Source organism: Gnatocerus cornutus, chromosome 1 (genome assembly GCF_029298725.1).
Source record: "Gnatocerus cornutus isolate USDA-ARS CGAHR chromosome 1, icGnaCorn1.1, whole genome shotgun sequence".
Lineage (NCBI taxonomy): Eukaryota > Metazoa > Arthropoda > Insecta > Coleoptera > Tenebrionidae > Gnatocerus > Gnatocerus cornutus.
In genome coordinates this window covers 16,532,128-16,547,510 of record NC_142233.1, presented here as the reverse complement: position 1 = coordinate 16,547,510, position 15,383 = coordinate 16,532,128, and the positions used below count along the sequence as shown (strand labels likewise).

Here is a 15,383-nt window from a genome sequence, read left to right as displayed (position 1 = left end):
TCATACCGTACTGAAAGTTATAGGAATTGTAATTATTAACTGTCTTTTTATGAGTGCTAATTTTCATTGATTTAGATCAAAGAGAAGATTTTTTAGAAAGTCTTTATTTAAAGACTAAGAAAAAATCACCAAATTTTTTCAACACCCTGTATTTTCTATATTTTAGGTTCCACAAGACCAAAATTTACAGAAGTTCCCACTCTTATTTATCTTATTCAGTCCACCAATTTACAAGCATTTAAATTAGAGGGAAGAATTTTTAGAAATTGTTATTGTCAGGATGACGAAAATAGTGGTTTTTTTTCAACACCCTGTAATTCCATAATTTTTGGCGTTACAAAAACGAAATTTGCTGAAGTTGCTACTCTCGTTTGCACCACCAACTTACAAAAATTTTGCCCAAACAGAAGAATTTTTAGAAATTTTTATTTCATCGACTTAAGAAAATGGAACCGAAAATTTGAACACCCTGTATTGTCTTCATTTCTTATACCTCGGTAATAAAATTTGTGGAGCTTATTACTCTTCACCCCCTTACTAGAAGGGCAAATTTATATAAATATAAACTGAAGAGAAGAATTTTTATATTGAGGATTAAAGAAAAATATCCTCTTTATTTCAACACCCTGTAATTTCTCTATTTTGGATGACACAAAAACGAAACTTCTAGAAGTGCCTGATTTGCCTTTTCTGCACAGCTGAATCTTCCAATTTCCAAAAAATTTGACCGAAGAGATTTTTTTTCCGTGACACTCAAGTCTAAGCTGCCATTTTGACACTCTGACTCCAATCGTATTTACTCTTATCCAGAAGGCGTAGAAACAAACGAATTCTTAATTTACACACTTATCAAGTTGGCTACTTGCTCAGGAGTGGCAATTGTTTTATTTTCCTCGTCAGTTTGGGAAGAGGAAGGTGAATAAAATCCCTGAATGTGTAAGTAATGGCAGCCTCGTTTTAATGCCTATTTCTTTGCGAAACAAAAGATGCAAAAAACATTGAACAATGGACAACAAAAAGTCAGTCTTGAATAAGTTAAGGAAAATTGTATTCGATTAACGGGAATGTACAAAAGAGAGTAATACACAAAAGGGAAATTTAAAAAAAACTGTTATTTCAAAAAGCTTTTCCAAGAGCGTGTCGAAATTAGTTCTCATCAACTTCAGCTTCTTGTTCTTCGTCAAATTCGGCGTCTTCGTCGGCGGTGGCCTCCTGGTACTGCTGGTACTCGGACACCAGATCGTTCATGTTGGATTCGGCCTCGGTGAATTCCATCTCATCCATGCCCTCGCCAGTGTACCAATGCAAGAAAGCCTTGCGTCTGAACATAGCGGTGAACTGCTCGGAGATCCTCTTGAAGAGCTCCTGGATGGCAGTGGAGTTGCCGATGAAGGTCGCCGACATCTTCAGACCTCTCGGCGGAATGTCGCACACGGCAGTCTTGACATTATTCGGGATCCACTCGACGAAGTAGCTGCTGTTCTTGTTCTGGATGTTGAGCATCTGCTCGTCGACCTCCTTCATCGACATGCGGCCTCTGAAGACGGCGGCGACGGTGAGGTAGCGCCCGTGTCTAGGATCGCACGCCGCCATCATGTTCTTGGCGTCGAACATCTGCTGGGTGAGTTCGGGGACTGTTAAAGCGCGGTACTGCTGGCTGCCGCGGGAGGTCAAGGGGGCGAAGCCGGGCATGAAGAAGTGCAACCTGGGGAAGGGGACCATGTTCACGGCGAGCTTCCTCAAGTCGGCGTTGAGTTGACCGGGGAACCTCAAGCAGGTGGTGACTCCGGACATCGTCAACGACACCAAATGGTTCAGATCTCCGTAGGTTGGGGTGGTGAGTTTCAACGTCCTGAAGCAGATGTCGTACAGAGCCTCGTTGTCGATGCAGTATGTTTCATCTGTGTTTTCTACAAGCTGGTGAACGGACAAGGTGGCATTGTAAGGCTCCACGACAGTATCGGATACTTTTGGCGAGGGGACGACTGAGTAAGTGTTCATTATCCTATCTGGGTACTCCTCTCTGATCTTGGAGATGAGGAGGGTGCCCATCCCCGAGCCGGTGCCGCCTCCTAGGGAGTGTGTGAGTTGGAACCCTTGCAAGCAGTCGCAGGACTCGGCTTCTTTGCGGACGACGTCCAACACGGAGTCCACCAACTCGGCGCCTTCTGTGTAATGACCTTTTGCCCAGTTGTTACCGGCGCCGGATTGGCCGAAGACGAAGTTGTCGGGGCGGAAAATTTGACCGAAAGGACCGGAGCGGACAGAGTCCATGGTGCCGGGCTCCAAGTCCACCAAGATGGCACGTGGAACGTATTTGCCGCCGGAGGCTTCATTGTAGTACACGTTGATGCGCTCCAACTGGAGGTCGGAGTCGCCGTGGTAGGCGCCAGTGGGGTCGATGCCGTGCTCGTCGGAGATGATTTCCCAGAACTGGAAGAAAAACGCACAATAAGCACAACTGAAGTGTTTACCAAATTATAGAAAAATCTAAGTTTCAAGTACCAGATTAACGTATCTTAACGGAAAATTCGTTATCTTCTCTAAATCTTCAAAAGCGATTTAATCAAATTTAACGAGTTTTATGGAAGCAATAAAAAGGCGGCTTGTTCGGATTTTCTGTTGGTAGTCCTGTTATCCGTGTTGACAAGTCAATAATGACGTCATATTAATGGTTCGACCTCAATCCGAAACGATGTAATTTAATAATTTAGTAACTTTTATTTTAATGAGTTGGCATGTTTGGACAGTTGGCTATTGTCATTTTGACAGCAAAAAAAAATCGAAAGCACTAAAAAATAATAAAGAGAGCAAACATTGTGAGGTTAAGATGCCAAAATGGGTTTAGAAGTGAAAGAAACTAAAAATTAACGTTTACTTTAGTGGGTTGGTATGCCTGGACAGTTGGCAATTGTTATTTTGGCAGAAAAAAAGACACTAAACGGGCCAAAACAACGACGGGGGAAAATCAAAAGCACAAAAAATGAATAAAAAGAGCAAAAATTGTGAGGTTAAGATGCCAAAATGGCGGCTTTAGAAGTGAAAGAAAAAACTTCAAAAAGTAGTCGATCTTTGACCCCTAGATGTTGGCAACACTGCCAAAAACTCATACTTTTGAATTAATGGTTCGACCTCAACCGAAGGGACGTAAACAAAAATTTAGTAACTTTGATTTGAGTGGTTGGTAACTGTCATTTTGACAAAAAAGCACCAAATTGACCAAAACAGTCAAGAGAAAATCGGAAGCACAAAAAAAGAATAAAAAGAGCACAAATTGTGAGGGTAAGATGCCAAAATAGCTTTAGAAGAGACAGAAAAAACACCAAAAAATAGTCAATCCTTGATCCCTAGATGTTGGCAACAGTGCCAAAAAACTTTTGAACTATTGGCTCGAGTTCAACGCGAAAGAAATAATTTAGTAACTTTTATTTTAGTGGATTGGTATGCCTGGGCAGTTGGCAATTGTCAATTTTGACAGCAAACGGAGAAGATCAAAAGCACAAAAACTCAAAATCTAGGGTAAGTCGAACTGAAAAAAACGAAAAAAACAAAATTTTTAAGGTTAAGATGCCAAAAAGTGAAAGAAATAGAGCCAAAAAACCCAAAACGAATTTTGAATTAATGACTCGACTTCAATCCGACATGTAAGAAATAATTTAGTAACTTTTATTTTAGAAGGTTGGTAAGTCTGGACAGTTGGCAATTGTCATTTCTGACAGCAAAAGGCTAAAAAAGCGAAAAAAGAAAATCGAAAGCACAAAATTCAAGAGATAGAAAAGTTAAAAGAGCAAAAGCGAAATTGTCAAAAATTGAATTAAAAGAACCAAATTTGTGAGGTTAAGATGGCACAATACGTCTAAAAGTGAAAAAAAGTGTTGCGATAGCAAAAGAAAATCCCTAAATGCAGTTAATCGTTGATTCCAAAGGTTGACAACACTAGCAAAAAAGCCAAAAAAACATTTTGTGATTTTTATTTTAGTGGGTTGGTAGGTTTGGACAGTTGGGATTTGTCATTTTTGACAGTAAAACAGCTGTAGAATCGAAGAAAATTTAAAAAACAAAAGAAATAAAATGAACCAAAAAAGCAAAAATCGACTTAAAAGACGCAAAAACAAACAGAAAAGAGCCAAAAAGAAATATAAAAGCAAAATTTGTGAGGTTAAGAAGCCAAAATAGCTCTAGAAATGAAAGAAAAAGAGGAACGTCAAAATTACAACGGAAAAAGCTGAAAATAAAAAAGTGCAAAGTATTGCAAAAGCGTAAGAAAAAGTCACTAAATGTAGTCAATCGTTTGACCCCTTAATTTTGGCAAAACTGCAAAAAGAAACTCCACTTTTGACCAGAAAACGCAATAGTTTGACTTTAATCTGAAATAACGTAAGCAATAATTTAGTAACTTCTATTTTAGTAGGTTGGCAGTAGTCATTTTTGACAGCTAAAAAACTGTAGATCAGGGGGAATTTTAAAAAGCCAAGAAAGCACAAAAATTCAAAAGTTAGAAAAGTTAAAAGAGTAAAAAGCTAAAGATTTCAAAAAAGAGGTTAGAATAGAAGAACTAAAAAATACTAAAAAAAAGCAAAATTTGTGAGGTTAAGGAGCCCGAATAGCTCTAGAAGTGAAAGGAGCCACCGAATCCAAAAACCACTGTCAAAATCGTTGACCCCGATAGGTTGGCAAACCTGCCAAAAACCCCACTCGCACTCTTAACCACACTTTTGACCAAACTCAATTAAAATCTCATTTTAAGAATGCAAAACAAGCAATTAATGATTCTAAATGAAAATTTTATGAGCCAAAAGCGGATATCCGTTACGTCCAATAAACAAATTCATTTCCATAGTCAATTATGGCAGAATGAAACGGAATTATTAAAAATGCTAATAGAAGAGTACAAATTGGCATTAATTACTCCTGTCATTAGTCATTTCGAACGGAAAAAACGAAGTGTGTTGGCACCACTGCATGCATTTTTATCTTATCACCATCAAAGGAGGTGTTTAGTTTTAATCCAAGCCAACTGCAGTTGCATTGTTGTATTGTGATAACCGCCCTGCGTTTGTTTTTCAGTTGGTACCGCCGCTGTCGCAAGAAACGTCAAAACAAGACCACGGCACGCCGGATTTACCTATCGAAACCTTTCATCACGGCTATAAATAGCACATCCAATCAAAATAGAATTCAATGCCACCAAAGAAAAGCATGACCATCTGTTCGAGAAATGTCTGCGTGCAGTAGGGCGTTGCCCGTGACGTCATGACTGATCGCACCTCGCGACCTCATCCCTTGCCGAAAAGTGCACTTTTTGACATTTGCGCGCTGACGAAATCCAAGCTGATACACCCAAACAGGTATCGCCATACAAGGCGAAAATTCAAACTGTGTCTCGTTATGTTAATTGATTACGACTGGGGTCACTTCTATATTTAGACTCTTAACTGCACCGGCGTTACGTAATGAAGTACAGTCGCGGGCGAAAAACTCCGCAGGTGTGCTAAAAATCGCCCACACAATCATGAGAAGACGAGAAATTCTAGAACAGGTGATACAGGAACCTACTTTCCCCAACATCCGCGCCTACTTTTACCAAATGATGCAAATTGGTGCTGCATTGGCCGATGAACTTTACGCTTCGGTTGGCAGCACTGAGCGAAAAATAATTGCCGTGTAAAATTGTATTAATGATGATGATAAAAATTTCAATGATCTTAACGGTTTTTCCTACGGGCCGTCCTGAAAACATCGACTCGAATTTCGACTGTTTGTTGTCCCAATCCACCAATCGCAGCGCAGGATTTGGAAATTCCGGCCAACGGTCGTCGGGAGCCGTTACAAGACGCTATGCGACGTTTTCAGGCCGATCAATAGGCGCCGGCCGGTATGACGCCTGGGGCGAATTTCCGCGCAATTTCCCGTGAAAAACCCCGATTTTCCGAGTGTAGGAGCGTCAGCGAGCCCAAATCGCGAAGGCTGTGGCCGACGCGACAAAATGGCCGATGCGTAGCAAAAATCGACACCGCGATTAAAACAAAAGAATGCACTTACTTTGGCTCCAATCTGGTTGCCGCATTGGCCTGCTTGGATGTGAACGATTTCCCTCATTTTCTTTTATAAATTTTACCAAACTAACAAGTATAGAAAACACGAACGCTTTTCACGCTTCTTGCTGCTCGACAGAAACTGAAGTGAAATGGCGGACTCGGCGGCCCGCTTTTATATCCCCCCACTGCGCCGGTTTGAATTGAAACAGTCGAATAACGTTTTTCTGGTTTTGAATAATATGCAAATAGAGGGCGTTGGTGGCCTTTCACGGGAGCGAAATTCGCAAGGTGAAGACAATTTGGAAGATTTCGGCTTGATTAGGTGCGAAATGCACGAACAAACACTCCAAAATTGCAGTTTGGAGTAATCAAGCAGGCGGGTGGGCATGGGCGGAGGTGCGGGGGGGCTCATTACACAACTTCATTGATCAGTGGCTGTTTTGGTACGTTCGAATAGAAACAAGGAGGAAAACAATCGTCACAAAACAGTGATGACACGTGGTGACGCGATTTCTATATGTGTACAGGGGTACCAACACATTTCAAATTCCAACGTCTCCTCGCCCCTAGGATTTTAGTTCGGGTAAACAGTTCCAGCTGGGGGGTAATGGGACATCTGGACACCATCTGCAGGCCACGTTTGTCCAAATCCAAATCAACGGGACATATGACGTCATGAACAACCAATCGCATTTCCGGAAAATCAAACAAATAAGCACATGTTTATGTCGAGATTATCCTCGTTAATTATGTAATTTATATTATGATCCAACGGTTACAAATAAGATAAGATTTTTGTGTAATGCAATATTAATCTATTACAAGTTGTTCCGTGTAGAGGTAGGTCGTAGATTGTCTAAAACAAGTGCTGACGAGGATGATAGGCAGATTTTTACAAATTGTCACAAACGAGTGAGCTGGGTGAGTGAAAGAAGTCGAACTGAATTAGTAATTTTGCAGATAAAACTGAACAAAAGTGGAAAAAACTAGGTTAGAATTAAAAAATTCAAATTTCGCGCCTTCCATTTTTGACACTTTTGCTAGGATTAAGCCTCAAAGTTGGCCACAAATGAGGTTAGACCAGTGGCGATTTCTCAAAACTTTGATCGCCTCTAATTCAGTTATTTGTTGACGTATCGAAATTTTAAGCACAGTTTTGGATTTTGCGTGAAATTCTGCGTCAAATGAGTATAATTTGGCGTAAGATTGCTTAGTAAATAAGCGAGATATCGATCGAACTAGATTTAGTAACTGGATTTAAACCGATGGCGATTTATCGAACCTTTGATCGCCTCTAATTCAGTTATTTGTTGACCTATTGTAATTTTAAGCACAGTTTTGGACTCTGCGTGAAATTCTGCGTTAAATACGTATATTTAGCATAAAATTGCTTAGGAAATAAGCGAGATATCGGTCGAACTAGATTTAGTAACTAGATTTAAACAAAGTCAACTATCCGGAACTTTAAACAGCAATAACTTGATTATTTGTTGTCGTACTTGGAATTTGAGCGCAGATCTGGAATCTGCACGAAATTCTGCGTCAAATGAGCACAAATACTTTAATATTGCTTTATAAATAAGCGTGATATCGACCGAGTCTGAATTAGAGAGCGAAAGGCAGCCAACTTCTACCTTGAAAAAATGAAAATTTTGAATTCGAACTATCTAAGATGGACTTCTAAGGTAAAAAATTGCGAGAAAAACGATTTCAAAAAGGGTTTTTTTATATTTGCCATAATTCCGGAGATATCGAGCAAAATTGCTTTCTAACCTCCAAAATTTTGAACCTCTGGCCACTACCCAAAATTTCAAACGCCTCTAACTCAGTTATTTGTTGACTGGCGAGAAAAACAAAGGTGGTTTTGGATTCAGCGCAAAATTCTGCGTAAAATGAGCCGATACAGGTCAAATTTCCTTAAGAAATAAACAATATATCGACCGAATTAGATTTTCAGAAGGGTCATTTTCAAGACGCTGTTTTGGGGCGAAAACTGCGTTTACTACCATTGAATTATACATCGATCAAAAGAAGATCTCGAGATCTATCAACTGGCCAAATCTCAGATTGATAGAGCAAGTAGTTTATGAGGGGCAATCAAAAAACAAAAAACGGAAAATTTTTCATCGATTGAGTCGGATTTTTTTTTTGCCCAAAAAATCGCCCATCGAATTTTTGACTTTTAAGGGCGAATTCTAAAGTAAAATGACCCGAGAAAAACAATGGTGAAAACTGTTTCTCAAAATATTTCGTAGTTTCGGAGATTTTGGGCTTTGAAAATTTCGTAACTCAAAATTCAATACCCGAAAGTTTGATCGCTCGTAACTTAGTTATTTCTGGGGAGATCTTAACAAATCTCACTTTTTTGGATTCTGTGTGAAATTCTGCGTAAAATGAGTACAAATATTTTAAGATTTCTTCGTACATAACCGAGATATAGATTGAAATAGATTTAGTAATTAGATTTAAACAAAATCAACTATTCGAGACTTTAGAGAGCAATAACTTGGTTAATTGTTCGTGCGTAGAATTCGAGACCGAGAATTTGGAATCTGCATGAAATTCTGCATAAAATGAGCTATAATACCTCAAGTTTACTCTAAAAATAACAGAAATATTGACCTCAGAACTTTGACATTATAGTCATTAGTCATAAATTTTTCCAAAAAACTCAAATTTTCGACTTTTGGAAAATCTAAAAACGAATTCTTAACTTAAAATTCGCGAGAAAAACGATGGCAAAAACCGTTTCTTTCGATTTGTCGTAGTTTCCGAGATATTAAGCACTGATGGTTTCAAACTTTAAAAAATTTGGCCCTAGGGCGACTGCTCAAAAATTCAAACGGTCATAACTCAGTTATTTGTTGACGTACGTTAAAAATTCGCCCGGTTTTGGGTTCTGCGCGAAATTCTGCGTAAAATGAGCCCAAATTTGTTGAGTTTGCTTAATAAATAAACGAAGCATTGGCCAAAAACTGTTTTAAAGAGGTTATTTTGGGGTGATCTTCAATCACTATTTTTAAGGTGAAAACGACGTTTAATACCTTTGTGTTTACATCAATCGAAAGAGGAGCTCAAAATCTATCAACTGGCCAAATTTGAGATCGATCGGACAAATAGTTTACGAGTTATGGCCAAAAATAAAAAAAATGAAAAATTTTCATCGTTTGTGTCGGAATTTTTTTTCGCGAAAAATCGACTATAGAATTTTGGGCTTTTGATAACATTTTCTAACGTAAAATCAGCCGAGAAAAAGAATGGCGCAAACCGCATCTCAATGTCTCAAATAGTTTCCGAGATATTTACTTTTAAAAATTACGAAAAATGAGGTAAAATGAAAATCAACTATCCGAAACTTTGATCGGCCATAATTCAGTTATTTGTTCTCGCACGTCAATTTTGAGACCAGATTCGGAATCTGCGCAAAATTCTGCGTAAAATGAGCCCCTGAAACGTAAGATTCCTCCAAAAATAAGCGAGATATCGACCTAATTGGATCTACTTAATTTTAGCAGGGAATTTTTTCGCATTGAAATGTCAAACTTATCAGACACCAGGGCTACCACCCCAACAAAAACCCCAAGGCCCTCTAGACGAACCCGTGCATTTTCCTCCGTCCCCAGCCTTTATATGGTTGTAGTAAAACCGGCTGTGGGTAAGACGACACGTGTATTAAACAATCGATTGTCAACATTCGTCTGTTCCACGACTCAGCCTACTTAGCAACGGGGTGAGTCATCATGACGTCATCCAGGAGGGTCCCAAAGAAGATTCAATTTCTAACCTGTCAAGGTTCGATCCCAACAGTTCTAAATTTCGTAAATTAGATGGGTGTACATCGTACTTGCACCAGAAGCCTGGAAATTGATATCAAGGCTGTTAGTGGGCCGCCCCAATTAATTAAATTAGCGAAAATTAGTTAGCTATTGACTGATATTCCTGCCCACTTTATGTCGATGAACCTTGGAATGGAATAAATTGTACGGAAACGACTAGTTTTATTATTAATAACTCGGAAAGTTTAGTAGTGGTCTCTGTATTTTTCGCATGTTGGTAGGACTGGGGTTAAATGTCAAATTGACAGTTGGCCGGAGAATTTCACGGCCTGCTTCTAAAACCTACACGCGCCGGGTAATTAAAGTTGTCAATCTTTCACTCATTCACTATAAATTGTCATAAAAGCGCCCACTTCGCGTCATCTTTTCTACTTTAATTTACAAGCCTACTTTAAATAATCTTGAAATTAATGACATTAATGACAGATAACCTCAAACTGAGATAAGGGCGCAGTGGTACCAACCAATTCCAAATTCCGAAGCCCCCTTATCCAATTACCCAAATAGTCATCGAACTAGAAAATCATCTCAATGTTATTAATGGTAATTAATATCTCTCATGCATCTCATTGAAATTAATGAGTCATTCTTGCATTCTGCAATAAATGCACATAATAAATGTGTTTTTGTCACGTATCGTGTGTTGTTGGTTTAATATTCAAAGGATTATTGTCGTTTAGAAAAATTACGAATAATGAGGGCAAGGCTTTACGTTGTCACTGGCGCTATAAATGGAAAAAGGAAGATGAATACCTACGCAAAGTTTCGACGAAAACTGAACAGTACCATATTGGAATGGGTCTTACGTCATAATGCAAAAAATGGGTAAATATTGACACGAAATATGATTTGTTTTGTGTGCGAATTGTTTTATAATGGGGTTAGAATAAGTGTGGTTTTGGAATGGCTGGGGAGGTTGGAGTGGGTTGGTAGGACTGTTTGACGGTTTGAGGTTAAGTGTTGATTAAAGTGGCGAAATCGATAAATTATGAAAGTTCAAAAACAAATAAAAAAATAAACAATATTTCCACATTTAAAAATTTTAGAAGTTTGCAAATTTCTATTTTATTGCAGAACTCCTATAATTTCAATGCAGAAAGATTGAAATTTGGAGGAGTTGTCAAATTTGAGATGCTAATCAGGTGTGCCAAGTTGAAAAATTTTAGAACAAAAGATACCATTTTTACAATTTTAAATCATAGAATCAAACCAAAAAATTTTTAAACGTCTGATTAATTATTTAGTAACTTCTATAGTTTCAACGCTAATAGAATGAAATTTGAAGAATTTGTCAATTTTGGCATGTTTATTAGGTCTGCTAAATTACATAATTTAGGAAGAAAAAATGCAAAATTTAATTCTTGGAATAAAACTAAAAAAAATTCAAACTTCTGTTTAATTCTGTAACTTCTATAGTTTTAATGTCGATAGAATGAAATTTGGAGGATTTGTCAATTTTAACCCGTTTTTAAGGTCTGACAAGTTACAAAATTTTAGAACAAAAAATACAAATTTTACAAATTTTAATTTTTGGAATCAAACCAAAAAATGTTCAATCTTCTATTAAATTTTGTAACTTCTATAGTTTTAACGCCAATAGAATGAAATTTGGAGAATTTGTCAACTTTGACGTGTTTATTAGGTCTACCGAGTTACATAATTTTAGAACTAGAAATACAATTTTTACAAATCTCAATTTTTAGAACGAAGCCAAAAAATTTTCAAATTTCTGTCAAATTCTGTAACTTCTATAGTTTCTGCGCCAAAAGAATGAAATTTAGACGATTTGTCAGTTTTGAGATGCTTATTACGTCTGCCAAATTACAAAGTTTTAGAACAATAAGTACAATTTTTTACAAATTTTAATTCTTGGAATCACCAAAAAATCTTCAAACTTCTTTTAATTTTTGTAACTTCTTTAGTTTCAACGCCAATACAATAAAATTTGGAGAATTTGTCAATTTTGACATGTTTATTGGGTCTGACAAGTTACAAAATTTTAAAACAAAAAATACAAGTTTTACAAATTTTTACTGTTGGAATGAAACCAAAAAAATTTTAAACTTTTGTAAAATTCTATAACTTCTATAGTTGCAACGCTAATAAAATGTAATTTGGAGGATTAGTCAATTTTGACATGATTATTAGGCCTGCAAAGTTACAAAATTTTAGAACACGAAAGACAAATTTTACCAATTTTTATTTGAAAAATGAAACCAAAATTTTGAAATTTTCATTAAACTCATAATTCCGAAATTTTCAAAGTTATTAGAATGACATTTCAAAGATTTGTCAATTTTGATTTGTTCATTAGGTGTGCCAAGTTACAAAATTTTATATTATACTATAACAAATTTTCCAAATTTTTATTTTTGGAGTTAAACCAAGATTTGCCAACTTTTATTAAATTATATAAATCCGATATTTTCAACGCTATAAGAATGAAATTTGGAGAATTTGTCAGTTTACACATGTTTTTTAGGTGTGCCAAATTACAAAATCATTGAGCAAGAAAAACAAATTTTACAAATTTTTATTTATAGGATAAACTCAAAATCTCGATTTTTTTCATTAAATTCCATAAGTCCGAAATTTACAACGCTACAAAAATAGTTATTTTTGTATTAAGTGCGCAAAATGAGTGTTTTTTTAATGGCGCTTAAGAATGCTAATTTTGGTCGAGACCGATAGGTCGAGACCGTAAAGGCATTCGAAAGCGCCATAAAAACACGAATGAGCCACGAAATACAAACAATATTTTTTCTACAACCGCTAGTAATCGAATAAAACTCCTCCTGTAAAAAAATTGCAGAAATTAGAGTTACCAGTGTCGCGCGTATCTAAGGAAATGCACTTGTTGTTTTCATAAACAAAAAACCGTTTTTTGGCGTTTTTCCAATTTTGGAGTGCAAACAATGGATTTTAGTAGCGAAGACGACGATGTGGAAGCAGTTGCTGCTGCTGCGATATCCAATCTTCTCCCTGGTGAATCAAAACCGATGTAGGAGAAAGCCTACATGCAATTTCGAGAATGGTGCAGGAAGAAAAACGTATTGCAAGTTACAGAAAACGTATTACTATCATATTTAGAAGAGAAGTCCAGGAAGGTAAAACCACCAACTTTATGGAGTACTTTTTCCATGCTGAAAGCCACTCTGAATGTCAGCTTTAATTTTGGGAGTAGCGCTTGTCGTCGAGAAGAACTGATGAAAATGACTGTTGATGGCATTCAAGATGTTGGGACCGTTTTGATTGTTAATGTTCCGGATAGTAAAAATCACTGCGAAAGAACTTTTAGTGTTTCAAATTCGGAGTACATTGAAATCTACAGGAAGTAGAGAGCTTATTATTGTTATAAATTAAATTATGGCCTTTGTAATTTAAAAGAAAAAAACTTTGACATTATTTTGTCACAGTGTTTTTTCGTTTATTTTTTTAGTCTAGTGCGCAAAACAGTTACTTCACGCACTGTAAATGGTGTACAAATGTCACCTTTTTTTGACGGTTGTAGAAAAGAATGTTTTTTTAAATTTGCAGATTTGACATGTTTTTTAGGTGTGCTAAATAACAAAATTGTTGATTAAGAATGACAAATTTTACAAATTTTTGTTTTATGGATGAAATGAAAATTTTGAAATTTGACAGTTTTCACTTCAAATCAATGAAATTTGGAGTATTTGCCAATTTTGACATGTTTATTAGGTCTACTAAATTACAAAATTTTAGAACAAAAAAGACGAGTTTTACGAATTTTATTTTTTAGCATGAAACCAAAATTTAGAAATTAGTTTTTACTTATCTCCTTAACTCTGATAGTTTTAAAGCTAAATGAATAAAATTTGGTGACGTCACCACTATTATCCTCATTACCATTGCCAAATTACAAAGTTTTATCACAAGAAATTAAAATTTTGAAAAAGATTTTGAGAATTTTTGACAATTAAAGAAAAAAAAAGTTCACAGAAACTCAAGAATTCAAAGAACCCGAAGAATCAGAAAATGGTTAAAACGCCAAACAATAACGTTTACGATAATGATAAAATAAAGTGGCGTTTTAATAGGAAACATATGTCGAAATCTAAATTACCGTTTTGAAATGAAGTTACTTGTAGTTAATTACAGCTGTTTGCGCCCATAAAATTATGTATCAACTTATTACATGTTGGTGCAATCACAGGGGAATATGCAGGTATAATACAACACCATTTTACTATTTTCTAGTTGGGTTGGTAGCCCTGACAATTACTGCCGTGTTGGCAGCCCTGAGCGTCCTGCCAACACAACAAATTGCATTTTCATGTCAACAAGGTTTACTGAAAAATTTTTCAATTGTTTCCCGGGACCTTGGACCTTGTCTCGATGCTAACTTCAGAGGTGTAGACACAGCCCACTTGCAAAAAGAAGTTTTTCTAACTCAACCACGCGTTTTATAAGGAACCGATAATTTCACGGTCAAACTTTGACGTTTTCCGGCGAATTTCCGTTATTTTTACCTCCGCCACATTGTTGTCTTATCAAATCCGAACCGGAAAAAAGGGAAATTTGGGGTATAAATTAATTTCGACATGTTTAGCATCCGAACGAGGGTGGAAACGACAGGACCAGCTGGTAAATTTGCAAATTTCTATTTTATTTCAGAACTTCTATATTTTCAATGCCATAAGATCGAAATTTGGAGGAGTTGTCAATTTTGATATGCTCATCAGGTCTGCCAAGTTACAAAATTTTAGAACAAAAGATACCATTTTTACAAATTTTAATTCATAGAATCAAACCAAAAAAATTTCAAACTTCTGATTATATTTGTAACTTCTTTCTATAGTTTTAACGCTAATAGAATGAAATTTGAAGAATTTGTGAATTTTGACATGGTTATTAGGTCTGTCAAATTATATAATTTGAACATAAAAAATACAAATTTTACAAATTTTTATTCTTTGATTGAAACCAAAAAATTTTCCAACTTCTGTTCAATTCTGTAACTGCTAGAATTTCAACGCCAATAGAATGAAATTTGGAAAATTCGTCAGTTTGAACATGTTTACTAAGTCCGCCAAATTACAAAGTTTTAGAACAATAGGTACAGTTTTTACAAATTTTAATTCTTGGAATCACCAAAAAATTTTCAAACTGTTGTTAAATTCTGTAACTTCTATAGTGTCAACGCCAATACAATAAAACTTGGAAAATTTGTGAATTTTGACACGTTTATTGGGTCTGACAAGTTACAAAATTTTAGAACAAGAAATACAAATTTTACAAATTTTGTTCTTGGAATAAAACCAAAAAAATTTTAAACTTCTGTACAATTCTGTAATTTCTATAGTTTTAACGTCAGTAGAATGAAATTTGAAAAATTTGTCAATTTGAACATGTTTATAAAGTCTGCCAAATTACATAATTTTAGAACCAAAAATACAAATTTTAACAAACTTTATTCTTGGAATCAAACCAAATTTTTTTTAAACTTTTGTTAAATTTTGTAATTTTTATAGTTTTAACGTCAAAG

General features: G+C 36.0%; 1 protein-coding gene across 1 annotated transcript; it reads right to left on the bottom strand.

Moving 5' to 3' along the window:
* Window positions 1-1,026: 1,026 nt before the first annotated feature.
* On the bottom strand, window positions 1,027-6,206 carry LOC148180558 (tubulin beta-1 chain). The gene is made up of 2 exons (XM_088029633.1): window positions 6,043-6,206; window positions 1,027-2,433 (listed from the first exon to the last, which is right to left on the bottom strand). The coding sequence occupies exons 1-2, from the start codon at window positions 6,097-6,099 to the stop codon at window positions 1,147-1,149; spliced, it is 1,344 nt and encodes a 447-aa protein (XP_087885759.1). The 5' UTR covers window positions 6,100-6,206; the 3' UTR covers window positions 1,027-1,146.
* Between the last annotated feature and the right edge of the window lie 9,177 nt (window positions 6,207-15,383).

What these genes read in the sequence shown, in the direction of transcription:
- LOC148180558 (XM_088029633.1), bottom strand. Translation starts at nt 6,099, where the DNA reads ATGAGGGAAATCGTTCACATCCAAGCAGGCCAATGCGGCAACCAGATT. An exon ending in GCAACCAGATTGGAGCCAAA is followed by an intron (nt 2,434 to 6,042) that starts GTAAGTGCATTC and finishes TTTTTCTTCCAG; the next exon opens with TTCTGGGAAATCATCTCCGA.